The sequence below is a fragment of the Marmota marmota genome, unplaced genomic scaffold, assembly GCF_001458135.2.
Source record: "Marmota marmota marmota unplaced genomic scaffold, marMar, whole genome shotgun sequence".
NCBI classification, from domain to species: Eukaryota; Metazoa; Chordata; class Mammalia; order Rodentia; family Sciuridae; genus Marmota; species Marmota marmota.
The window spans coordinates 4,380,812-4,408,056 of NW_025999961.1; the positions used below are offsets into that span (position 1 = coordinate 4,380,812).

The following is a 27,245-nucleotide window of genomic DNA, read 5'->3' on the forward strand; positions in this document are numbered from 1 at the left end:
TCTCTCACTCTCCCCTCCTTCCCTCCCTCCCTTCTCCTTTCCTCCCTCTCTCACTCTCCCCCTCCTCCCTCTACCTCCCCCAGCACTTTCCCTATTTCTCCTCTCTTGAGGCACTACTGCAGGCGATGGCAAGCCCTGGAGCTAACCCAAGGCCATTGGCAGTCACCAGCCCAGGACTCCCCTTCTAGAGCCTCCTCCCCCTCCTAATCTCAAAGTCCAGCTGGTCAGTGTGCAGTTGGAGCCCATTCTCCCACTGACCTGCTTCTACAGGAGTTTGCTTCCTGCCTGGGAGAAATGACTTCAGCCTGGAGACATTTGCCGAGAGCCTTGTGCCTGGAGACCTCCTCTCCCAGGACCTCTAAGTTGTGTCCCTCGCTGAGCCGTGAGTGGAAACCAGGGGGACATGGGTCAGCAGAGGGTCAGCAAGAAGGGAAGGCACAAACTCTGGAGTCTGTTGTCTGGGAATTGGGAATGTTAGAGAGCTGGATGGGGTCTTAGAAACTGAGCATGTAACAGTGATTTCCCATCCTGTCTTATGCCGTGTCCCCTTTCCATAGACAATATTTTCTAATGCCCCCTCTGTTCTGAAATGAAATCCATGGATAATAAAACCTGACTATACACAATGTCAAAATGAGAATGGCATGCTATCTTAGATGTATTATAAAGAAGTAATCAAGGGAAAGCAATTCAAACTAAAGCATTAAATTCAATATATAGATGCCCAGGGATGACCATTTTAAAGACATATCCTCACAAATTTTTACCTTGCCCCTAGGAGGTGCCCTCACCCCACACCCACCCTATTACCGACAAGGAGACTCAGAAATGCAGTAAATTTGCCCAGAGTCACCCAGGCACACCAGGACCAGACCCCAGGCTCTCCCCTTCTGCTCAGACTCTCTTCTTTCTGCAGCAGAAACAGTAAATGTGAGAAGACCTGGGGCAGCCAGACATTGGTGGAATTCTATCCTACATGCTGGTGATTTTCACATGGATCTTGATTCCTTAGAGCCCCACTACATCCTAACCACTTGCTTCCTGCAAACACAAGCTTAAGCAGCTGTCCGTATGTTTCTATGCCAGAGTAGCATCTTGTGCCCCACAGGCCCCAAACAGTCAAAGGGGACCATTTTCCATTCTCCCTCGTGGTCAATTTTGTCTTCATTTTTCTCTCGTCTTTCCTGTTTCTCTTTCCTTGCTTTCTCTCCTTTTTCACGCCCCCACCCCACAATTGCAATTTTGTGAATACCTGCCTGATGCTTTCAACATATTATTTTTTTCACCTTCACAAAATCTGGTTAGTAAATACCATAACCCCATTCCACAGATGAGGAGACAGAAGAACAAAAAAATAAGAAGAATTGTGGTCAAAAGCAAAAGCGTGGAAGTGACAATTTGAGATTAAAAACCAGATCTGTCTGACTCCAAATGAAAGTGATCCCACCATGCCCAATTTTACCCACACTCTTCCTTTTGAGTTAGAATTCTCTTTTCCCTAATTCATAAGGTTTTTCCAGGACATCATTTAACCCCATTTTCTCAGAAGGAGTTAGAATTATACCAGAGTTTTATGCTCAGTAAGGGGAAAATTATGCTGAAAGTACCAGTAATTCACAAAGTGAGCGATAATGCTCTCTTCAATTGGCCCTTTCCCCTTTTCTACCCCAGTCTCTGAGCTGGGCTAATGGTAGCAGCCAGTGACTTAGAAATGGCAAGTGAGGCTTGGTAACTAGAGAGGGTTTTTATTTTGGTTTTGTGTTGTTGTTGTTCTGTTTTTTTAATCTGTAATTTTATTTTTTTATTGATACAACAGTCATACATATTCACACATATAATTCCACTCATATATACATTCTAGAGTGATTAGATCAAAACAATTGTCATTTCCAGCTCCTTGTCATCTCTTTCTGTTTGGAGCCTGTTAACTCTTCTCTCCTAGCTCTTCATGACATTTAGGCTATGGTGTGCCGCGTCCGGCTAACGGAGCCGAGTCCGGCGAGGGACGGCGGGGTTAAAAATACACAGGACACCAAGGTTCTTCATCCAGGAGGGAGCGTGTGCCCGCGCGCGCTTTATTGCCAAATTTGTTCCCCTTATATATCTTTTTAACAGCTGTGGGAAATTACTCAAAAGTGAGGAGGGGAGAGTAATAACTGCGTCCTTGGGTTACCATCAGGTCACCGTCCCCTATCAGGAGGCTCGAACAGGTCAAGATGTTCCCGAGAGACACATATGTGCGAGGCAGATAAACAGGGAACCGCAAGCCTGCGTCATGGCCTTGTGAACTGGCCACATTGACATGCATAACAAAGAACTGGGGGTTGAGTCCCCAGGGGCCAGGGTGGGCCTGCTACCAGCAATGGTGGACTATGTTCATCCCACTGTGCTGTAGGACACCAGAATTCATTCCTCCTGTCAGTTTTTTGATACCCTTTCCCCAATCTCCCTTCCTTCTCCTTACCACTTTCCCAGCCTCTAGTAATCACTGTTCTACTCTCTTCTTCTTTGATATCAGTATTTTTAGCTTGCAGTTTGGGGAAATAATGTGCAGTATTTGTCTGTATCTAACTTATTTTATTATTTCACTTAATTCAATGTCCTTTAGTCCCAATCATTGTGCAGCAAATGACAGGATTTCATTCTTTTTATAGTTAAATGATATTCATTTGTATATACACCACCTTCTTTTAATCTATTCATCTGCCAGTAGTCATTTCAGTTGATTCTATAGCTTGGCTAGTGTGAAGAGTACCTCAATAAACATGGGTATGCAAGTATCTCTTTAACATGCTGATAACATTTCCTTTGTGTTTGTACCCACAAGTATGACAACTAGATCATATAGTAGTTCTATTTTTAGTTTTTTGAGAAACCTCCATACTGTTCTCCACAATGGCTATACTCATTCACATTCCCACCAACAGTGGATAAGAATTCCCTTTTCTTTACATCCTCTCCAGTATTTATTATTTTTTGCTGTTTTAAAAACTAGTCATTCTAACTGGGGTGAGGTGACACCTCATGGTGGTTTGATTTGCAACTTTCCAATGAGTAGTGGTGTTATGCATTTTTCATGTACTTTTTGGTGCCTAGAGATCTGATCAACTCATTGGGAACTGCTAGATGCAGTTCTACCAAGCATACTACAGAGAAGTAATCTGTTAAACTTGTGCCACATAGACATGAATGCCACATTCTTCACATAGTCTTTCAAAAAGTTTTGGGGCCTTTGTGTCTACTTGCTTGTCTACTATACCTATAAATATTTCTGCTTGTGTTTGTTCATTCAAATGCACACTCATAATACATACACTTGGACTTGCACAGAACACTAGCACTTGCAATAAATGCATACTTCTTGAGCACCTACCATGTGCAAAATGTACATTCAAATTACTTGAGCATCTATTATGCACATTGTTGCAGACATGGCCACAATGAACAAGACAAAATCCATTTTCTTGTGTATACCAGAGGTGAGACAGGAATACCAAGATAAACAAATATATATATATATATATATATATATATATATATATATATATNGTATCTTTATATTGGATTTATATATATATATATAAATCCAATATAAAGATACATACTATAAGTAAAAACAAGTCAAGCTAAGAGAATAGAAAAATAGAATGAAGGATTGAAGCAGATAAGACCTCCACGTGTTAAGTGTTGTCAAATGCAGAAATAAATAAGCCATAATTTTGTAATAGCCACATATCTACTAAATGATATTGATATACACAAAATATTCAGCCTTGCCTATCTTGATAGGCACAACCACTTTGTGCTAAAGATGTTTACAAAGTTATAAAAGCAATTTGCCTTCAGTATAAAGAATGGAAAAAATTCTTGGTGTGCTGTTTAAAATTGCTAAGGCTGCAAAATTTATATAGTTTCTCGGTAGGTGGGGAATGTGCTCCAGTGTGCTGTTTTCCTAACATAGGTCGTCTCTCTCACAAACGAGGGGTGCGCAGGAGAGTGCATGCATGGTAAATAATGTCCATTTCCATAAGAAAAAAAAATAAAATTAGCCCCAAAGGGAGGCTTCCTGCTTGTACCCCTTACTGATCTCAGAAAAGTCTCACTTCCCAAAGTGGGGAAAGGAAGACCCACCAGTCCAGAATCAGGCAGCTCTCTCTTGCTTGTGAACAACTATAACTCCAGCAAAAGGGCATGTGTCAGGAAGACAAGAAGGAGCAGAAAGAGGGAGAAGGGGCTGAAATCACCCACAGGAGTTTGAGGAGGTAGACAGGACTGGGCATGAAGAGGGGTCAAGGAGGGCCAGGTAGGAGAAGCCATAATATCTAGAAGAAATAGCTTGATAAGAGTTTCACTGGTGGGAGGCATTTACCTGGTGTTTTGCTCTGAGTAATAAAATGGGGCAGAGAAATAAGAGTGTTATAGAATTTTTCAGGGACTGGATGATACAGAGCAGCAACAGAGAGTATCCCCTGCAACTGAGAGACAGTTTATGAAGGGGAAAGGATCTGGAAGCTCCAGTGCAGGAGAAGGGTGTGAGAAAAAATAATTCTCCTCTAACCAGTCACTGTACCTCACTCTGGACCCCAGCAGTTTCAACAAGCCTCCATGGAAGGTAGGTAGCTCAGATTCTCAACAGTGTGAAGGTCCCCAAAACAGGCAAGGCCTCACATTTAATGTCATTGTCTCAGCTCCAAGACAGGTAGATGGTAAAAATATGCCTTTCCTAACTCATTGGCTATCCTAAGTATCAAATAAGATACCATATGAGACAAGTGCCTTGTAGTTACCTAAGATGCTGGCAGAAATCAGATATAATTAGCATTTTAATAAAGCACATTGCATGCATTGTGTGTTTTTCAAGCATTTTGTAAACTAATTTTTTGTGTGTGTGAGGGTGAGGAAGCCCTTGGTAAATACTCTATCTCAGTTGAAAACTGATTGTAGATGTTATAAAAATCTTTACCATTACAAAGGCCCACAAAAAAAATTGATTTCTCTCATTTATCTTGCCCAACAGTTTTACCATTTTGATGTGATTTCAGGAAAAGAAAGCAAAATTAAAGCAATATGGTCTGCTGTGAATTCTCTGTGAGAATTAAGCAACTGAGAAATTAAACCCAATTGACCTTTGTTATACTAGAGAGATATTATTCCCTGAATTGAATTCTCTTTTAATGTCTTGAGCTATATGTGTGAGCTGAAGTAGAAATTGTTAAATTGGATGAAAATCAGCAGTTGTCATTTGTTTTTATTCTAAAAAGGCAATATCAGATCAGTTAAAACAATAAAAAGAGACATAAAAATACCTATTTAGAAATAGACCCGGAATTCAACTGGATTAACCCAAATCTCAATTATCCCTTCCCCCACCCAACCCCTTCCACACCCATACCTACTTGAACATAGGCACATGCACAATTTCCAAGAATATGAGAAAAAGCTTTTTTAACCCTCAGTTCTTATCCTGGAAACACAGGCTATTTTGAATAAAGACTGCATATACTTATCTAGATATTTAGATTTTTAAAATTTTTTTGGAAAATAATAAAAACTAAAGCATTTTCATTTTAAGCCATTAATTATCATTATCATTACAATGATTTTTGAGTTTTTATTTATTAAGTGGATGGTATGACAGGAAAGAGATTTTCGGGTATTTTATAGATTTATTTTACTTATTGACTAATTTTTTTTCCTTGTTTGTTTTCTGCTCTCTTCCTTCATCCTTTCTTTCATTCTTTCTTCCTTTCTTTCTTTCCTCCATTTCTTCAGGCACAGTTTTATGTATTTTATTTATAACCTTCATGGCACCATCATATGCTTATCTCCTTGGTACATGAATGAATGAATGAATGAAAATTTAAAATTCTTGCTTTCTTTATCAAGTCTTTCTCTCCAACTGTCTTCCTCCACCAGCCTACACTCATAAATCCTATAACCTTGGAGTCAAGAGAACATATAACTTCTTCAATGGGCAACTCCAATTTTACAGATAGGAAAATGAGATAAAGTAAAGGGATTTTGAATTCTCAGAAAGACTCAAAAAGTTTTTTTCCATCTCAGAAGAGTAACTAATGCAGAGAGGCACAATAAAAAGCTTTTCAAAAGGTGAAATTCTCAGAAATCCTAAGCTATTCTTTTGTCATCTCTATGCACAGATAACTAAAAGCCACTTGCTTTAAAGTAAGAGCAAATTAATGACATTAGTGATTATTTAGAACTGAAAAGTGAGTGGGATCTCTTTGAAAGAAAATACAGAAGTGCTCCTTTCCAGCTTCATTGAAAAACACAATTGTTCACTTCATTGAAAAACACAATTGTTTTTAAATCCAAATGTGTTTCTCAGGACTGTGACTTCACAGTTGGTCATGCAAAACACGGGCATGTCATCCAGGCACACAGACCTTCACACTGCTTAAGAACCATGGCTTCCTCAGCAATTTCTACCTGCAAAATTATCTTGATATTGACCTTGGATCTTCACAATTAGGAGCATTCTTCTCCAAGAGCACTTACAAGCTCTCCAGACATCTCTTCCTGCTGTGATTGTCTCTGATTCCATTATCCCATCCCACTGCTACAGAGAAGTCAGAGTCTGCGCTGGCAGGAAAGTAGGAATGTGGCCAACCAGTGAAAGGTGGCCAACCAGTGGCAAGGAACAGCCAGCAGTAGGCTGGGAGCCAGAGCTTGCAATTCCATTCTCATTCTTCAGCGAACTAGCGTGGTGACCTTAAGGAAATTAACTTACCACCTTAGGCTCATCTATAAAAATTCTAAGCTTCCTCCTTGCTGCACACATTTAATGTTCAACTTTTCTCCCTTTGTCACAGCAGTTTGTCAGCCTTTTGCTTGGGAGGTTTTGTCTTCCAGATCTATCTGCAGGTATTTGTTGACACTGCATTGCCTAACACCTGTTTCCCTATAAGAAGAGCCAACAGCCATTAATTTCACACTTATCAGGAGCCACTGTGCTCTGGGACTCTGGCAGTAGGCTTTTCAGAGCCTGGAAACTCCTTTATTGACAAAGTGGACCGACTCTGGGGGCACACAGCATTAGCAGAGGTCTTGCCAACTAAAGAGAGGACCATAGTCCACGTGGGTGGGAGCCACTAGGGGGAGTTTGACTTGGGCTTCCCAAGACTGTGAGGGTTGCAGTGGGAGAAACCGTGACTTCCCCCAGTACCCTTGCGGCCTTTCTGAACTAGACATGAGAGGAAATATCTACCCATGCCCCAGAAGATTTATTATTGAGATATCTTAGTTTTTAAATCCAAATTAAAGCCTGATTCAAATGATTTTTTTAAAACTAGGAAACAAAATTGCCTAAGGACCTTGATTCAGGTAGCTATAGGTGATTGTCGCAAACAGACCTCTGTCGTGTTTAGTTGAGGACCTAGCTCACTTCACTTTCAGCAGATGCTTCCTGGATATCTGGAACCAAGCTTGGTCTTCATTCAAAACCCAAAATGCCACCATGCGACTTCCTGCCTGAAAAATACCAGGTAAGACTCAGTGCTTTGGGAAAATCCAAAGAGGTGGTTCCCCTTAGAAGATCTCAGTTGTTTCTTCAAAAAGGACACACACACAAATGGCCCTGCCTGCCACTCAGCAGCCCCACCCCAGGTAGTCTATCCTTTCATTCACTGGGAGCATCCAAACCTTCTTACATCATTTAGTACTAGTGTATGAACTGATGCGCATGCACTAGTGTCAAAAAGTACAAGAAAGAAATCATATGTGACAATATACATATTGCAGGGACACACACATATCACAAACATGACGACATGCATTTGCTTTAAAAACTCATTTCTTTTCTAACTCATAAAGCAATGAATAATCTGACCTTCTTTAGTCCTTCACCAAAAATTATACAGCTATCTTGTCAGACTAACTAGTGGGTTCTCTCTCTCTCTCTCTCTCTCTCTCTCTCTCTCTCACACACACACACACACACAGAGAGAGAGAGAGAGAGAGAGAGAGAGAGAACAATCCCTTTAGTCTACATAATAATTATAGATCAGAAATTATGGAATCAACAGTCAGGGTGAATCTACAAAGAGGAGAAACAAGGGAGAAAAGTTTTATAATTAAAACACTAACAGTACTCCATTCATTTGTTGTTGTTGTTGTGGTTAAAAAAAAAAAAAAGACTAATGCAACAGAAATGACATTGATTTACTTCCAAAGCGCCCCCCTTTTCCATAGTCAAAATCAAATCAAAACTAAGCTTTCCCATTGAGAGGTAGAAATTCTAGTCCCTTTCTCCTGGTTTGCTCTACAAAGGGGTCAAAAGACCACAGAGAATCATTTCTGCTACTTAAGAGGACTCCTTTCTTGCAAGAAGGGGAATAGGTAAATACAGCCAGGTGTGAGCCCCTGTAGGGCAGCTGTGTTTGGTTCCCTAGAGAACCGCAAGAGAGAAGAGGCATCAGCATATTGACCTGTTGTTGCTCTTGTAAGAACTGCAGGGGAAAAAGGAAAAGAGGGATTTTAGTCTCCTCTCCCTACAGTCTCTTGCCTACAACCATATCCTGGAGATCCACAAGAAGCATCTTTCTCCTGTGGCAACAGCATTTTTCCAGAAGCCCTTGCTCCTGCACCAGGGACACATGGAATGGCTATTTGATTCTGAAGGCAACAGATACCTGGATTTCTTTTCTGGGATTGTCACTGTCAGTGTTGGTCACTGCCACCCGTAAGTATCCTTAAAATCCTGGGGTTTTAACTCCAGAAGAATATATGAAAAACAATCATGTTAGTGACTTAGAACTCTTGATTTGCTCACTCTGGTTACAAAATTATATATATCTATCACGTAGATTGTGGCTGACATACTCCCACACTTTCCTGAGTTAAAAAAAAAAAAAATCTTGATGCTGCACATTTCTTGACAATACAAGTTTTTGTCATTCTTACTACACATGCAGTGTGGCCGTACCATGTGATTAGTACATTTCTGTGTGTGTTTCTCATTAGTCACAGTTTTCAAAGAGAGGAGTGCATTGAGGAAAGGGCAGAAAGAAAGAGAGGGGTAGGTGGCTCTCAGAGCAAAAGGGAGACAGGTGTGTGGGATGAGGGATGATGAGAGGCGAAAAATAATTTCTATCCTGAGGATCTTCATGGACACTGAGAGACAGATAAGGGGAAAAAGGATAATAAGAGACAGATGCAAACCTTGCTGCATATATGGAGCAGTTAGTCTTGAGCTTGTCTGAAGTCTTGATCATCAACTCACCCACACACATGCCCTGGGCAGGTTCCTGTGTAGCATCTCATTTTCAGGTCTGTTCTCCCTTGCCCTTAACAATCTGGCCAATAAAACTAGTATGAAGTGAAAAAGAAAAAGGCAGCAGGCCTAAAATAAATTGAATATGTTGAAGCCCTTCCATCAAATCAGGAGTCCAGGGTTCTCCTCCTCCAGCACCTGTCAGGAGGTGACGAGTGAGTGCTGCCACCAGACCCAGGCCTCATCCTCTCCATTGCCTTCTCGCTCCTCTTTTGTATTCAGGAGGCACCAGTCCCATATGACATCCCAAGGAGCATCCAAATATTTTTCAGATGCAACTTAAAACAGTACGAACATGCATGAAAGAAGTAGAGAAAAATGCAGTCGAGAACAATTTTAAACCCTATTTCCGAACCCTCCCAATAATGTTGACGTTGTCCCTTATGGTCCTAACCCTTGCCGGCTTTCATGACCTCTGTATACTTCTGATCTCCATCTGACCCTTCCCTGCTTATTTATTTACCACATTTCCAGTTACCTTACAGAGCCTCTACCCTTCACCCTTTGTCCCTCTCGGAGTTACAATATGTCTATGAGCCCAGAGCAGACAGCAAGATGTCCCCATATTTTCCATGATCATCTAGGGTATCTTTCATCTCATGATAACCCACCAGCAGCTCAAATTCAACATTTCCAAGACTATCCATCATCTACATGAAGCTATTTCTATTTATTTTTTTAAGGAGCCCCTATGAATAGCAGCTGTATTTCTCAACTGTTCCTGGGGTTTGCCCAGTATTAAAAGTAAGGATATTGAAGTTATCTTTGACCCTTTCCTGCCTTTCATTCTTTATAGCCAACCCGACCCCATAGACCAATTTTTCTTCCACTGAAATGCCTCTCCTACTGGGCTGGCCCCTCTCACTGGTTCTCACAAAGCCTGTTCTAGGAGTTCTTCCTTTCCTGCAGTGGGAGGCCACCATGCCACCTGGCTATCCTCCACACTGCCAGTAACCCCCTTCATGTGGCTCTTAAACATGTTTTTCTAAACAGTGTTGCTGCCAAGTTTCTCTTATGAAGAGCTTACTGACACTCCATAGTTTTTGAAAGTGAGATTTATGGAACACCGATCAGAGGAGTGGTTCTGGCAAAAAGGATCCCATGAGAAAATAGGCTTAAAAACATTTCAGACTCTCTCTTCTCTGGAGAAAACCATTGTACATTAGCCTATTAAGGGTATTAACATATCCCATGGAAAAGAAATCCATTTAGTCTGTTATGTCTCAAAATTACTGAGCCACTAAACTGATTTGTGTGTGTGTGTGTGTGTGTGTGTACAATAGATATTAACAAACAGAATTGATGTGAAACAAACTTTAGCAACTGTTGTCCTTTAGATTAAATTGAAAAAACTTGGGCTGCCTTTCAAAGGCCTTCCAAGAGGAGCTTCACATGTCTGCTAGTTCCTACTGTCCACCAGTAGGAACCTTCTGACTCTAAGATTAGCCTGGACTTCAGAGAATGTGTTTTAATCATTAAAAATGTTCATCAAGGGCTAGGATTATGGCTCAGTGGCAGAGTACTTGCCTAACACATATGAGGCACTGGGTTCGATCCTCAGCACCACATAAAAAATTAAATAAGTAAAATAAAGGCATTGTGTCCATCTACAACTAAAAAAGTATTTTTAAAAAAGGTTCATCAACACTGACCACTGCTCAGACACTGGTGCCGGAATCTCCTTTGAAGGACAAAGTGTCTATCTTGAATATTGTGCTTAATAGATCCATAACTCTTTATGAAAACAAAATGGGAAGACACCAGTCAGCTCTATTTTCCGACCTGTTCAAAGGAAAGTTAATGAGAAAACACAGAAGAAATTCTAAGCCTGAACTCCCTCCTAAACTAGGAATTTATTTCCTAAAATCCATAACAGACAATCATGGAATCTCCCCTAACACTTATCTCAGGAAGGAGTTCATTACCTACTGAGGCGACACATCTCCTATCAGACAGCTCTAGTGGTTAAACATTTTTCTTGTGTGTGGATGAAATCTGCCTCTTGAAATTCCCAGAACAGCCATCAGTCTGGGTTCAGTGGCCATTATGTGCTGGAAGGACACGCCTGGTGACAGCGTGGGTAACTCTGCTCTCCTGTGATTCTAGGAAGGTGAATGCTGCTGCACAAAAGCAGCTCGGCTGCCTGTGGCACACGAGTTCTATCTTCTTTCACCCTCCAATGCACACATACGCAGAGAAGCTTTCTGCACTTCTTCCTGAGCCTCTTAAGGTATGGTGCTCCCATCTTAAAGGGCTAGGAGTCTTGAAATCCCAAAGGATCTGTTCCAGGAAGCCAGAACATGAGCAGGGAATTTGTTCTGTGCATTAATTATCTGTCACGGTGAGCTGATAGCCATATCTGAAAGCAATCAAATAGAAGAGATCTCCAATAGAACTATCAGAGGCTGCACAGTCTTTAGCAAGTTTGAATGAATTGAACAATAGGGAGCTAAATTAAAGCATGAGGTCATGTGTCTTCCTTTCCCCTCCAGGTCATTTTCTTGGTGAACAGTGGCTCAGAGGCCAATGACTTGGCCATGCTGATGGCGAGGGCACACTCCAACAACACAGACATCATTTCTTTCAGGTAATCATACCTCCGAATATTTAATTTTAGAAACATTGACTTACCCCAATACTAAATCTGTCTCTAAATTGTTGCATGGAAACAGGAGAGGGCTTTTTCTAGGGGTGACTTTCCAGTGTTAAATTTGAGGGGAAGACTTGAGGAGTGTGTTAGCATTAAAATAATAGAAAAATAAGATTTATTAAAATAACAGAAAACTAATATTTTTGTTTACAATGTCCTGCCTTAGAACATTTAAACAGACTCAAAAGGTTGACATAACACATGGGAATACTTCACAGTAAAAAGTTGATGGAATGAAGAAATAGTCCCATTTTAACCTGTGTGTCCAAATTCAAAGAAGACTTTATATGTCCTTTATATGTGTAGTATTGCACATGCAATACTACAAATACCACAGAAAACTCACATGTAGCTATCACAAGCAAAATGAAATGTTTGTTGTCAAAGCAATATGGCACTAAAGAACTGTGATGTTTTACCAAAATAACAGTCAAGATATACATATCTAAATAAATATGATCTATTTGAAGAAGTCATGGTGCTACCACGGTTTAATACAAACTGTGTCTCCTCTTTGAAGTATGTGACCATTCTCGCCAGTAGTCTTAAAACTTTATTTAAGGGTGATTTTGACTTCAGAAATTGTCAAAATATATTAGAATGATTTATATTAAATATGACCAGGTCAGGCTCAAAAGGCACAAAACCTGTGTTTTTATATGCCAAGAAGGCTGGTTATAAGTCACTTAGAGGATTCCCCAAAGATAGAAAGCCATCCTTTCATCATGGAAACAAATATTTGTCTTCCCAAGATGACTAGCCCTTGTTGAACATAGAATTTCTGGCATGTTGCTAAAAGCCACGTTTCATTCCTTTAGCATAATAGAGTGGGGAAGGTCCTAGAGTTAGGGTTCTTGAACAGATGGTGTTCAAAATTCCTTCCACAATTCCAAATCCATGACACCAGTCAAAAAGATAAATAAATTCCTTCACCTGACATGGGCTTAAAAGAATAGGAGTCATCAGATTTGAATGCTTGTGTTGTTCTTGTTTATCTCTGTTACTCTCATAGATTTTTTTTCTTTTGTTCTGTCTAGGCTAGCAACCAAAGAGAAGGGAACTTGATCCCATTCTCCCCTTGTATTTTACAGAGGAGCCTACCATGGATGCAGTCCTTACACCCTTGGTATGACAAACGTAGTGGCTTATAAGACAGGACTCTCCAGTGGGATGGGTTGTCGATCGGTGAGTCCCGAAATTTTTAATTTGTTCCTGTAAAGATTGATGTGGATAATTGATCATATTTTTTTCCTGATCTTCATATTAAACTAATAAAAAGTCAGTCATTAATCAGAGGCTCAATTTGCCTTAACTGAATTGAAGACAATTTGGGGAAAATTTAAAAAGGGCTTCAGAGTCTGAGTAATAATTAATGACAGAGTTTTTAAAATTTATGTAGCTTGTAAGTACAATCAAGTAAATTCAAAGCCCAGAGAACCTTGAATACACAAAATTTCTGTCATTGTCACTGTTCTAACCCTCTGTTCTCACATGCTGTACCTGTCTTTCCAGCATCATAATCAGATACCTAATTATCCTTATTCTTTGTGATGCCCTTATCCACCAAACCCTTGAGAAAGTTGTTTCTAGACTGACATTGTAATCAGTTTTCCTTGTAGAGTGCTTTGTAATCAGTTTTCCTTGTAAGTGATTTCCAAGAAAAAAAAAATCTCTTCAAAGCATAATATTAGATTTTCATCCTTAGTAAGGAAGAAGTGAGGAAGAAATTTCAATATCAAATTAAGAAGCCCTCTTGCCTTCATTGAAACCATCTGCTCCTCCAAATTGGTTGTCTTGTGTTCATGTTTTACCAAAATCCTTCTTTTGTCATTTACAGACAATGTGCCCAGATGTTTTCCGTGGTCCTTGGGGAGGAAGCCACTGTCGAGATTCTCCAGCACAAACAATTAGGAAATGCAGCTGTGTACCAGGTCCATTTGGGCGGGAAGGAAGGGATGGAGTGGAGGGACAGGAGGGACAAGGAGCTTGGAGAAGGGCAAAACAGTCCCTGAGTGAGCAATCAAGTTTAGAGAAATGGGAATGGGAAAGGAAAAAGCAAAGGAAACAAAACTAAAAAGTAACCAGTGACACCTTGTTGAATGCATGCTTCTCATGCCTACCACGACCTTACCATCTGGAAAATGTAGGAAAAGCATCTCATGCTATCAGAGCTACACTTTAAAGTAGATTACCACCTGGCACTTAATTAAACTTAATTAAAAATTACCTCTGTTAGCAATAACTCTGGTATCAATTTTAAAAGAAAACAAGGCAGCAGGATTATTTACCAACTTTTAATGGAAAAAGGAGGAGGGAAAAGTATACTTTGGGTAATCTCAAAACTCCAGTCAAGTTCTCCAGGGACCCAGAATGCCAGCCAAAGTGAGAGCATCTGTCAAAACATGAGGCAATCCCTGAAGACTGCAGATGCCTCTTGCAAAAGTTTTAAAGGCATCCTCACAAGGAAAACATTGAGTTACTAATCACATTTATATTTTTATTCTTTACTTATGGTTAATCTGAAGAGAGGACACATGGAAGCATCACCTGCTCTTTGCTGGTCAGCAAACCCTGACTCAGATTTATCACTGGTATATTTCCAATAGCTGCTTCTAAGTAGTGCTAGGGGGAAAAATTAATTACTCCAGCTAAATGATCTTCAGTGAAATGGTATGAGTCACTGGGTTGAGAGGAAGAATGCAAGGTGGAAGTCTTCAAGAAAGAAGTTTCCCAGTCACCTTAGAATTCCTTTGGGATAATGGCAAAAGGGAAGAAGAAGGATGAAAGAATGAGCACTGGAACAAGATAAGATGTTGTGATCACAGAGTTTAAAACCACAAGGAAGTTTAAAGCTACCACCCAAATTCACCATTTTAAAGATGAGGAAACCAAGATCCACAGGTAGGAAGTAGGAAAGCTAGGATTTAAAAGGATAGGCTAGGTCAGCTCTTCTGATCCCAAAGGCCAGTGCTCCCAACCCCTATGACCACACTCATTCACTCTAATGTACCAGCAAGGTGAACCTAAGCTGAAAAACATTTCCTGTTCCAACCATAATTGAGGAGATGTATTAAGGAGATGCATTGAATTAAGAGTCATAGATTCCAGTCCCAATACTGCCATGTCCAGCTATGAGCAAAATCTTCATCTTTTGCATCAGTTTTCTCTTTCTTTGCAATACCTTCTCCCTCTGCTCCAAACACAGCACTTCATGAGATTGAGGCATATAAAGTTTTCTATAAAGGAAGGTGATGAATAGCAACTTAAATTTAAAATTTACTTGCTTTAACAAGTAAAGCCAGGCATGTATATAGCATCTGTATGGCACAAAGAAATGAAATAAGTTTGATGCAATGCACAGACCTAGGTCTGTTTGCACAGCCACCTGCAGAGTCCAGTAGACAGAGCCTCAAGAGCCAACCACTTCCCTCCTTCTGTACCTTACCTTCCTATCTCTCTCCTTCCCTGCATCCTCCCTTTTTGAGCATTTCTGCTCTACCCTAAACCAGCTTGAAAATGCCAGGCCACCATAGTCATCTCTTTGGTGGCATTTAGAGACTAAATTATAGTGACAGATGTACATTTTTGCTTCTCTGAGCTGTTTTTGGTGTATCTGAAGTCAGTTTTTCTTTTTTAACTCATCTTCAAGGGACAAGACAGATCACATATATTCAAACAGGATTGAAATACAAAATGCCCTCTTCTAGGGCCTTTAGAACCCAAGAAGTTTTGGTCTTGTTGTCAAACTGGTGTATTCACAGATGCATCCCAACATATAAGTGCTCTGAGTACAAATGGTTCCAATTCTCAGTTTCTCTTTGTTCACTGGATGCATACAGGAGCCAGCTATGGTAGAGACTTACCCCTGCTATGTTTAAGTCATCAAATCCCAACTTATAAGGGGCCATTACATGAACCTAATGTAGATTTTATGTGATAGATTTCGTTCTCTTACTCTGTCTCCCCAGGATTTTTTTTTTCTCTCCAGAGGTTTATTCCAAAGCCCCAACTTTCAGATGTAACCCGGATGAAATTCATCTCTCATCACACACTGCCCCCCTCAATGTCCTGAACCTGATATTAATCATTTTATTCTCCTTTTGGAAGGAAACCTTCCTTTTCCTTAAAAATTGTTGTTCTTTCTTGGTTTCTGACTCTGCTTAACTCCTTCTGTACCACCAACTAAAATAGACTCTCCCACAGCCACTCTGCTGTATCCAGCAGAGCAGCCACATCTCCTTGATGTTGTCATGGAGACACCAATGCACCAAGTCTCTCCAGAGGTGGCCTGACCTAGAGCTACAGCAATGAACCAATGAAGCAAGTGTGAAATAAAGAGATGAACACAGTAGATGACCCCTTTCATCACTGAATGTGTGGGTGGATCATGAAATGTCTAGCATAAGTTCAAGCAAAACTTTCCCTTATGTGAGTTTCCCCAAATTTAAGCTTTTGGAGTTGATTTTGCTGATTTCTCTGGGCTTGTTAAATCTCCAAATTATGTATTTTGAATATATGTCTGATCCATTCTTTAGGGTCACCCAAAACACCCAAAGGAAACCCTGTTTTCCTTTCCTAAAGAAAAAAAAAGGAATTTCAGCATAGATTTATTTGTCCCCTTCTCTCATCAAAATGACATAAGTGGGGCTGAAAATCTATTTTTTAGATTTGATATCCTTTTCTCCTTCCTCACACCCCCAACCCCCACCCTCCATTAACCAAAGATATCAGGTAGCTCTCTTAGTCAACCTTTCCCAAATAGCACATGTACCCTAAAAAAGATATCTGAGGTCAGGTAGTGTTTTCCCACTTTTTAATGAAGAGCTGAAGGATACAATGTATTCATGGTTTCATTTGATGAGGATTGTTGGCAGTTTTCCTTCCATATCTCTAGCCATCAGGAGACAGGCTGCAAGTTGTAAATGGTAGGTGGTGATGCCCCTGTACACACTCAGTCTGCTTTCTCTGGCAAGGGTCTGAGGCTCCCACCCCATCCACATCTCCCTCTGCATTCCTCCTGCTGACCACAGAGATGCTGTGGTGCTGTCTAAGACAAAACTAAAAGTATGGATAAAAATTCTGAATGTTCAGTCACATATAGATGCAATTGAGCTGGGACCTTGGTATTCCAGAGTAGAAGGCTTCCTCTCTCGCCTTACCGGTTCCCTTAGTTGTCCCCACCTTCTGGGACGACATACTGATGGTGGCTTCCAAAGCTTGGGCAACCCTCCTAGACAGTCTTCTCCCTCCTCAAGTTCTCTCCCACCCACAGGATTTCATGCCTATCTATGTGGTAAAATTTACAGCTAGTGAAGCATCTGTCATGCCCATCAGGAATATGTTGAGCATCTTTAAGCATGGTGGAAATGTAAATATGATTACTTTTTAGACATTTAGGTTAGGTAGAAAACCACTGCTGGTAGCAATATGATAGCCTGAGTTAGCTCCAGGTAAAATCAAATGAAAATCCAGGATAAATTATGAAAACACTCCCTCTGTAAAAGCATGATTCAAAAAAGTAAGAATTCTCAGAAATCTCTGAAAATCAAATATTACTTGATTAATACAAGTAAAATATTTCATATAATATTCTAAACTCACCTATGACAGTCAATGTTCCTATTTATACAAAAACCTATTTAATTTTATACAACTAAACTCAAGTACATTACTTTTAAACCTATTTAAACATAAGCCAAGAAATAAATATTCCACTAGCCAAAGTACACCTGTAATTAAACTAAAACTAGCAAAACTGGGAACTCAGAGATTACTCTTTTCTATACTTTTTGGCAGGCGTGGGGGTGGGGAATCACATCAAGACCAAGTTCTTACTTGGAGAAAGGAAAATTCTTTATTCAGGAGAGCTTATTTTCTCTTCTATCAAGGTTATTTTTAAAACAACAAAAATGAAAGATAAAATGAGTCTAAAGAATGATAAAAATGTTCCCACCTACCTGTATAATATACTCCATGAGACATTCTTTTTTTAATATATATTTTTTAGTTGTTGATAGACCTTTATTTTATTTATTTATTTTTGGTGTTGAGAACTGCCCAGTGCCTCACACATGCCAGGTAAGTGTGCTACCACTGAGCCCCAGCACCAGCCCCAGTCCATCCATGAGAGATTCTTAGGCTAAAGTATTCTTACAATTCACAACTTGTTCTACTAGACCTGTCAAAACAATCTAAAGGGGGTAAAATGTGGTTAAAGGTCATTTTCAAAATCCTAAAGTACTCCACTAGTAACACATTGAACTACTAAGTTAAAATCATATTTTAGATTTTTCTTACCCATACCTCATTTCTAAACTTTGAAAATATCTTTTAATTTTTATTAGTTCTTTTTAGTTATATTTGATAGTAGAATTCGTTTTGTCTTTGAAATTTTACAGGTGTCTTAAGTTTTAAAAATTGCGGATTTCTAAAAAAAAGAAAAAAAATCAAACAAAAAAATTCTCAGAAACCCAAAATGATCATCAGGGTACTGCAGCCAGCTTTTGCCTAGGGGGTACTATACTTTTGCCTAGGGGACCCTATACTTCAGTGTTCATAGCTCTGTGAAGTGCAGGGCAGAGATGACAAAGTCCAGAGCCCAGACAAAGGAAGGGATTGGATAGGGAAGGCTCTCCAGCCACAGAGCTGGAATTCCTAAGAGGCCACATCCTTGTAGGTCAACTAGAAGTAAATGCACCAACAACTCCTCACATGCAAAAAGATCTTCAAGGATTCTCATCCTCATGTTTAATGGAAGTGAAGAGGACCTGGTAGTAATCATCACTGAAAATTGAACTACTGGCTGATCATCATGATTGATGATGATGATGATGATGGTGGTGGTGGTGGTGAATGAGAATGACACATGACATATACACAGGTTTTTTATATATGTCACTACCTCAAGCTGATAATTGAGAGGAATCTTAGGCTGGGAATACCTATGTGCCCAAGAACTGAAAACGCAAATATGCTCTGGAGAAATCTAACCCATTCTAGGCTACAAAGAATTCTCATGAATGAAATCTGGAGGAAAGTAAAATACCCATAGTCAAAAATAACTAACATACAAGGAAACAAAACTTCACAATCAAGAAAAAGACCCATGAATATTTCAACACAACTGTCAGACAGACAATAAGATGAATATGTTTGATGTATTTAGAGAAAATCAAATATACTGTGGGTAGGGAATAAGTAATTATAAGGAATGAAAATGCAAGTTTTGAAAACTAATATATCTTCTAGTAATAAAAAAGAAAAACTAGCATTTAAAACTCAGTGTGTGGGTTTATCCACAGATGAATCCAGCCAAAAAGAAAATTAATGAGTTAAGGACTTAGAGGATACTTTATTCCCTAGAAGAAAGACTTTCAAGTGAAATTGCTCAATGTCTCATACCAATCACAATTTCTACCATTTATTTCCCTGTTAATTCATTAAAAATTTACTAAGCAACTACAGTATACCAAACACATTTTTGTTTGGACACAGATTCTAAAAATTAATAAGGTGCAGTTCCTTTCCTCAGTTAAAGAAAAAAAGGTGTGTAGACAACAGCACAGAATCCAGTGTCCATGACTACAGCAGATACCAAGTTATCTGGTTCTAGCACATTCTCCATAGCCTGAATTCCAATTGTTTTACAGAGATATTAACTAACTCTGAAGACAGAAACATTTTGTACTTTAAAACTGTACATCATATTAAGTCGTAATAAAAAGTAAATGAGTTATTTTCAAATAAATAATCCAATTACATTGGAATTAAATGCATTCATTTGAGAGGATGGATAACCTTAGGTAAAATAGCTAGCTATACCAGACTCATTGAGAAATGAGGCATTTCTTCCCCAGATGGAAATTGTTTAAGTGGTTTGTTCATGTCTCTATGGCTGTTCTAATCACTATAATTGGTTCACACAGAAACAAATGTCCTCATATCCTAGTTTACCATTTTATGAGGATCTCTAACCAATTTGCTCACCCTGTTTCTGCTTCTTTTCTGTTTTTCCCCATTCTTCTGGATGCCTTCCTCATATCTTCAAATGCTGTGGTTTGTGTGTTTATTTGTGCAGACTGCTGCCAAGCTAAAGAGCAATATATTGAACAGTTCAAAGATACTCTGAACACTTCTGTGGCCAAGTCAATTGCTGGATTTTTTGCAGAGCCAATTCAGGTGGGTATAAGAAACGTACACACTAGTTGATCAGTGTCCCATTATCAGTGAATTTTAACTCACACTTGCTCAACAATTTCAAATTAATTAAATGCCCATTGCTGTATCTCTCTTCAGATTCAATTCATTGTCTTGGTCCCTTTAAAAAAAAAAGAAAATTAAATTAAAAAATAATGCTCTGGTTTTCTGTTAACTTTTTTAAAGATCCATCTCCTCCATTCCCACACTGAACAGATACATAAAGCTACTGAATTGCAACAATTCTCAGGAATAAGGAAACCTCAGTGATTTTTATGTGCTTAACACCCAACATTTTCAGGGGGAGTTTTCTTAAATTTCACCAAATCCCCTTATTCTACTTTCTTGTACTCTAACAAAAGAATAAAGTTTTTTTTTCCTTTCCCCAAAAAGCATGACATAATAGTAATGGCTCCTTTTCTCACCCATGGTTTGAACAGTTCTGCAGGCTGTTTAAAACACTGCTAACATTTGCAGGTAAATGGATGGAGTTGGAGAATATCATGCTAAGCAAAGTAAACCAATCCCCAAAAGCCAAAGGCTGAACATTCTCTCTGATAAGTGGATGCTGATCCATAACAGTGGGAGGGGGCATGAGAAAAATGGAGGAACTTTAGATTGGGCAAAGGAGAGGGGGTGAAGGGAGGGAGCATGGGGGTAGATAAGATGGTGTAATGAGATGGACATCATTACCCTAGGTACATGTATGATTGCACAAATAGTGCAACTCTGCATTATGTACAACCAGAGAAATGAAAAGTTGTCTCCATTTGTGTACAATGAAATGAAATGTATTCTGCTGTCGTGCATAACTAATTAGAAAAAAATGTTTTTAAATGTTTAAAAAAACACTGCTAGCATTACTATCATGTTAATAGCGATAATGATTCATCTTCTTTTTTCTAAAACTGTGAAAGGTCTTTATGCTGATGTTACAGGTCTTCTTGGTTTGGTCTTTTGCAGGGTGTGAATGGCATTGTCCAGTACCCAAAGGGGTTTCTCAAGGAAGCCTTCAAGCTGGTGCGAGAAAGGGGAGGTGTGTGCATTGCCGATGAAGTGAGTAGCAATCTGAGGGTGTAACTTGGTGCAATGGGAACAAGACAGTCACAGAGAGAAAACTCTTCAAATCCTCCTTGGAATTCCAGGAGGAAAGCAGCAAGTGCACAAACTTGGGAGCATAACCATAAATGAAGGAAGCTTTTTCCAGTTGGCTGGCTGGTTTGTTAGTAGATTAGTTGGTTGGTTTAACAAGTACAATAGAACATCAACATCCAAGGTGATGTCTATCAAATAAGTTACTAACAGGCATAGATTATGCTACCATTACTATATGTGTTTTTTTTCTTTAATTATTTTTTGGGGATTGCTACAAGAACACTAGCAAATCATATAAGAAATTTTATCTCATAACCAAATTTTCATTTTAATTTTTACCAAATTAATATTATTTTTTACCAATCTAATATTAACCAATCTGGCAGCATATACTTTTCTGACTGAACTTGCCTGGAAAGGATAGTTTTATAAATTATAATCCAGTCAAGTGCCTCTATTGCTGACATTTAGAAAATAGTTCTTGAAAAATTGCAAACTAGTGGAGTGGAGACAGCACTGTTGTATTAAGCACACAGTATGCCCAACAGAACTACTTTGAAGACAATAAAACTCATGGGCTGTATGAGTTCTAGCTCATGTTTTTAAAAGGATGGATCTACTTAGATTATACCTCATATTACAGCATATCAAATAAAACAGACTTTTGTCATCTGAGAATAGCCAGGAGATAAACAGCCAAAGAATGGCTACCAGGCATGGATGTCCTCCCAGCTCACTGCAATAATGATTGCACTAATACCTAGCTAGACCCACCAAGGACAGGTGAAGAACTTGTGTTTCATGCCTGTTTCAGTTCCACCATCTGTGCATGAACAGTTTTCTTTGAGTAAAAATTCAACTGATGTTGCACTGTCCCTTGGCAGAGATTTTGTAAATGCCTGTTCTTTACGTGTACCAGGTGTCTGTTATGCCCCCAGAGTCCTGCTGCCCTAGTGTACTAGCATGACTTGGGCAAGGATCCTCCTGCAGTGCTCATCCTCCCTTCTCCAACCTGCCGGTAAACTAAGCCAGGACCTACCTGAATAAAGTTCACCCGCTATTCATAAAAGAAAACTAAAGTCAATCATTTTGAAATTAGCTACACCAGGGAAGTGGATGAACTTTGGCCTCTGAATCAGCACATAGTGAGCTGCCATGGTGGGACCAACTAGAGAGAAGGTGGGAGGAATTCAAAGAAAATAAGAATTTCAGAATTTTTCAAGAGATGTGGTTTCCTGTCTTTCAAGAATATAATTGGATGCTGCTCTCACATAGGGTAACCTTAAGGCCTGTCCTAAAGGCTGTCCTAATGAATTTGAAATTAACTGCTTTTAGGCAGATTGCACATTCAGAGTCCCACCTTATCTCTGTTATAGACCCAGCTGCTCCACTTCCAGGAAGGCACTTGAGGTTATTCGCCTGGGAGTGATCCATCTCTGTTTTAATATTGATTCTTCCTAAGTGACTAATCATGGTTTACTGCTCTGCACAATTTTGTTCATTGTTCAAGTAATTTAATGTTTCACCATTTATATCATCTACTTATGGCTCCTAGATAAAGTGAAAGAGGAAGACAGGCAGAAAGACCAAATGTATAGGCTTCATTGCAGTATCTCATTTGGGCCAATTAATCAGCTTTCCCAAAGGCCCATGACTAGGAAGTAAAAGACTCAGGATTCCGCCCAGATCTTTCTGACTCCTATATGTAAGCCCTTCTCCTACACTGGTTAGTATCATCTAAGAATAACCCCCAGGAATCTGCCTTTGTTGCAGTGACCAGGAGAGAGTAGGGAAAACAAGAAGGGAGCCTGAGAAAGAAACTTGCTCTTTTAATTGCATATTAGAATGAGCTTCTTCTATACCTAATCCCCACTTGCAGTGCTCATCCTCTTTCTCCAACCTGCCGGTAAACTAAGCCAGGACCTACCTGAACAAAGTTCATGTGTATACATGTGTGGAGACAGAGACAGTCAGAAAGAGATCAAGTTTACCTTCACCAGAAAAGCTCTGTCAGAAATTTTCATGGAGATATTTGTCAGGCTTTATTCAATTAAGCATTTCTGCCACCCCTTCATTCATTCTACTAATATTAAGTGTCTTTTTTGTATCAAGCACTGTGCTAGACATTGTGCATAGGGGAGGAATAAGGCAAGGTCCCTGCTATTGGACATGTGCAGTGGAGATGAAAGTCCACAGTGAGAGGTCCTGATGGCATGTACCTGGAGTGGGAGCTCAGGAAAAGCTTACTAGACCAGATAATGAGTAAGCCTGGTTTTGATAGACATGAAGTTAGCGAAATGAAGAAGCAGGAAAGGGATCTTCCAGAGAGAGAGAGAGGACATGACACATAAAAAACTAAGGTCAACTTTCAGTCCAAAACACTGCAATTTCTAGATAACAGAAGTTCAACTTCTGAATTAACTGGATGAGCTGGGCAGAGAAGGAGGGAGAAGGGCAGGGAGAAGAAAAGGAAAAAAAAATAGAGACTCAGATTTTTTAAAAATCCTTAAAAGGTTTCCAATGATTTTGCATCTGTTTTCATCAGGTACAGACAGGATTTGGAAGGTTGGGCTCTCACTTCTGGGGCTTCCAAACCCATGATGTGATGCCTGACATTGTCACCATGGCAAAAGGGATTGGGAATGGCTTTCCCATGGCAGCAGTTGTGACTACTCCAGGTAGGACCCCAAAAGTTTGTTCTTGCTCCTGGCCCTCCCGCATTGGCAATGGTATCAGGCATACAGGTAGAAAGTTATGTGGGTTGGAGGCAGTCACAGAACTACATGATGCATTTAACAAACAAATGAAAGAGAAACAGTCTGTCTGCCAGACTGTGGGGCAGATGGGGAAAAGCCAGCCCTTTTGCTTTAGGGAAGACTAATTCTCCCTTCCCCACAATTGAATGCAGGGTCCCACCACACTGACAAAGGATAGGAAAATGTGCTGCAAAATCAAAACAAACCCAACTCTGGAACTTCTAAGAGTCATAGTCTTCAAAAAGATTCTTATGTGATTACTTGTGATTCAAGGTTGGAGAGACAGATTTCTCCATTCAAATGTCCAATGAACAAAACAGTCAAGTACAAGTAAAATCTCACTTACCCAGAACATTCTATGAAATGAATGTTAGAATACATATTCCATGGAACTAGGCTTTGCTATGTGTCATTTTTTATAAACCATTGATTATTGAAGCTCTTAAAATCATTGTATTGATATTTCCCACCAATAGTAAGCACATTTGTAAACCACTAATTAGGTGCCCCTGTGATATTTCACTGTGTTTATTGAATGAGTACATGTCCAAAAATATGGTCATCGAAGGTAAAGTACAATGAATATGACCAACTCTGAAACAATTGGAATCACGTTACGAGATTTTGATGTGAGATTTTTTTTTCTTGATACTTTATCTCAAGTAGAACTCAGGGAAAAAATACAGGTTTAGCTAATTTAAGGTTCTATACAAAATTCCCAATATGTCCAAAATTTCAAGGTACTTTCCCACCCAAACAACACATTATAAATTTTGTTATTAAACTTCTCATTGAGCAAGGAAGCTCTTTCTCTTTATCCCCTGTATTAGCTCAAGCTGATAAGACAAAATGCCACACTGGGTCTCTTAAACAACAGACACTGATTTTCTCACAGATTTGAAGACTAGAAGTCCAAGATCAAAGTGCCAACAGGGTTGGTTTGTGTTGGGACTTCTCTTCCTGGCTTGCAAATGGCCACCTTCTTGTTATATCTTCACATAGCCTTTACAATAGGTGCCTTCTCAAAGGCACAATCTCCAAACAGTCACAATTGAGGTTAGGTTAGGGTTCATAACATCCTATTAGATGAATAATGAATGAATGAGCCCTGATGCCATTTCCTAAGTAAACATAACCACAGTGGTGTGCTAGGAGGTGACAGGTAGGAATATGTCACTCTATCCACTTTTTATTTTCTACCCCTAGAAATTGCCAGATCTTTGGCTAAACGCCTGCTTCACTTCAATACCTTTGGAGGGAACCCCTTGGCCTGTACCATTGGATCTGCTGTGCTTGAGGTTTGTTCCAGCACTCACATCAACATTGCACATTTCACAGAATATCTATTTGAAAACCACCCAATGTCAGAACTCACACGTTGCTTGAAGTGAAGAGCTAATTAAATAGTCATCAACTTCAGTTAGGTTTCCAACTGTTACTCTGCCTCCTCCCTTTTTTAAGTTCTACTTTGGGTGCTTAAAGTATATTAGATAAGAAATAATACATAATAAACCCCACATACGTGGGAAGTATAAGAATTTGCCTCGCCAGGTGGCAATGTTATCTGTATAGTGTCTTATGGATAGTTGCTAACTTCTATCCATCTTTTTATCTTAATTTTTAGCCTTGTATGTTTTTCTTCCTTTCTTTTGTTTCACTATTATAAATAATGAAAAACTAAGTTTTATGTGGTTACAACTAGGTAATTCAGGTACTATTAACAACTGTTCATCCCTATACCATTGATTTAGCCTTGTATTAGCATATTTTCCTCTTGAAAATGTCCTTTTAGAAAAAGTCCTTTAAAAATACATAATAACATTTGCTTAAATAAGTATAATGTATTTCTGGAAAAATGTCTAAGAAGTTCCTAAATTTGTAGGAATGGAAACTGACTGGGGTGAATCATTCTACCATCTACCCATTTACACTCTAAAATTTTTGAAACATGAATATGATTTACCTATTTGAAAAATTGAATTTAAAAGTACTTTGAAATAAAAATAAGTAAGTTAAAACTATTTTGCTAACTTAAGATTTATCTTCAAAGATGATTAAGTTACGAGATGAGAAAATGTGGGTAGAAATGTGTCATTTATTTTATTTTGTATACACTGCTAACTCTTTTTGGTTTTTTTTAGTGCTGTGTCATCTCAACCAATTTAGAAAGCAGAGAGGGTTTAAGTGAACCAATAGGTCTTTAAAAATGTCAAGATTTGCCTGGAATCATGCAATTACTATCATCTAAATATAGAAGTAGTATATTTCATGTGTCTTGTCAAGAATCATAGGTGTCTGCTATGGGGTAGAACTTAGTTGAAAATCCTTTAATATCTTCAGGTGCCCTGGCTCTGGGTAAACACAGGGCTCAGCTCAGCTAAAGAAGGCAGGGTCCCAAGGTGGGGCACTTAGGCTATGAGAGCTTGGGTCAGGCTGAAGGATGCAGGACAAAGGTCACTAACCCTCAGCAGAGAAAGCACCTGTGAAATTTCTTTCCTCAGAACATTTATATTTTTTATCACGGCACCCTAGTTCAGCAAAGCCTGGACATAATGAAATTCTGGATTATGGAATCTATGTTACTGACACACTGACACATGCCTTATATTCTCTCCTAAATTTTTCTTACTCACCCCTGAAAGTGGGAGTGTTTGGGAGAAGCATCCCTTTCACTGAGACCTTTTAATTGCTTACTGCAAATCTTTTTGTGTTATCCATGGTGTGTCCACACTGGACATTCTGGGTTTGGTGTGTCTGGTTACTGTAAGAGGGTCATAGACATTTATCTCTCTGTGCTTCTCAGTCAATCTTGAAACTTTGGCCACATAAGCTCATTTGGGGCTTTTTCTCAACAGGTGATTGAAGAAGAAAAACTACAAGAAAACTGTCAAGAAGTTGGTACCTACATGTTACTGAAGCTTGCTAAGCTGCGGGATGAGTTTGACATTGTTGGAGATGTCCGAGGCAAGGGCCTCATGATAGGGATAGAAATGGTGCAGGACAAGGTAGGTTCTGATCTGCTGTGCTCTTGGTGGCTACTCAGTGCCAGCAGGAGGTAGAAAGCACCAGCTAAAAACACACTCTTTTTTCACTCTCGGGAGAAGGAGAGGGTGGCATAGATAGCAAGACTCAGTGAAGCCCTTCAGAGATAGGGAGGTAGTATTGACTATGAACAAAATGCTAGCAGATCTCGTCGACACTAGAGTCCATGCCATTAGGAAACTGTGATTTTTCTCCCTAAAACAAGAATGGGATGCTG

The 27,245-nt window shown here is 39.4% G+C and overlaps 1 protein-coding gene across 2 annotated transcripts in view; it reads left to right on the forward strand.

Annotated features, from left to right (window-relative positions):
* The first annotated feature begins 88 nt into the window (after positions 1 to 88).
* Agxt2 (alanine--glyoxylate aminotransferase 2) overlaps positions 89 to 27,245 on the forward strand; it is a 35,745-nt gene continuing 8,588 nt past the window's right edge. Inside the window, exons 1-12 of one of the 2 annotated variants that reach the window (XM_015496368.2) lie at positions 89 to 382; positions 7,417 to 7,502; positions 8,514 to 8,698; positions 11,396 to 11,519; positions 11,782 to 11,876; positions 13,031 to 13,124; positions 13,777 to 13,870; positions 20,017 to 20,117; positions 21,099 to 21,191; positions 23,776 to 23,908; positions 25,193 to 25,284; positions 26,842 to 26,991. In XM_015496368.2, coding sequence (XP_015351854.1) covers positions 295 to 382; positions 7,417 to 7,502; positions 8,514 to 8,698; positions 11,396 to 11,519; positions 11,782 to 11,876; positions 13,031 to 13,124; positions 13,777 to 13,870; positions 20,017 to 20,117; positions 21,099 to 21,191; positions 23,776 to 23,908; positions 25,193 to 25,284; positions 26,842 to 26,991 — 1,335 coding nt within the window. In that variant the 5' untranslated portion in view covers positions 89 to 294. Of the gene's footprint in view, positions 383 to 7,413; positions 7,503 to 8,513; positions 8,699 to 11,395; positions 11,520 to 11,781; positions 11,877 to 13,030; positions 13,125 to 13,776; positions 13,871 to 20,016; positions 20,118 to 21,098; positions 21,192 to 23,775; positions 23,909 to 25,192; positions 25,285 to 26,841; positions 26,992 to 27,245 lie in introns of both variants that reach the window. The other variant, XM_048802909.1, reaches the window with a different exon arrangement.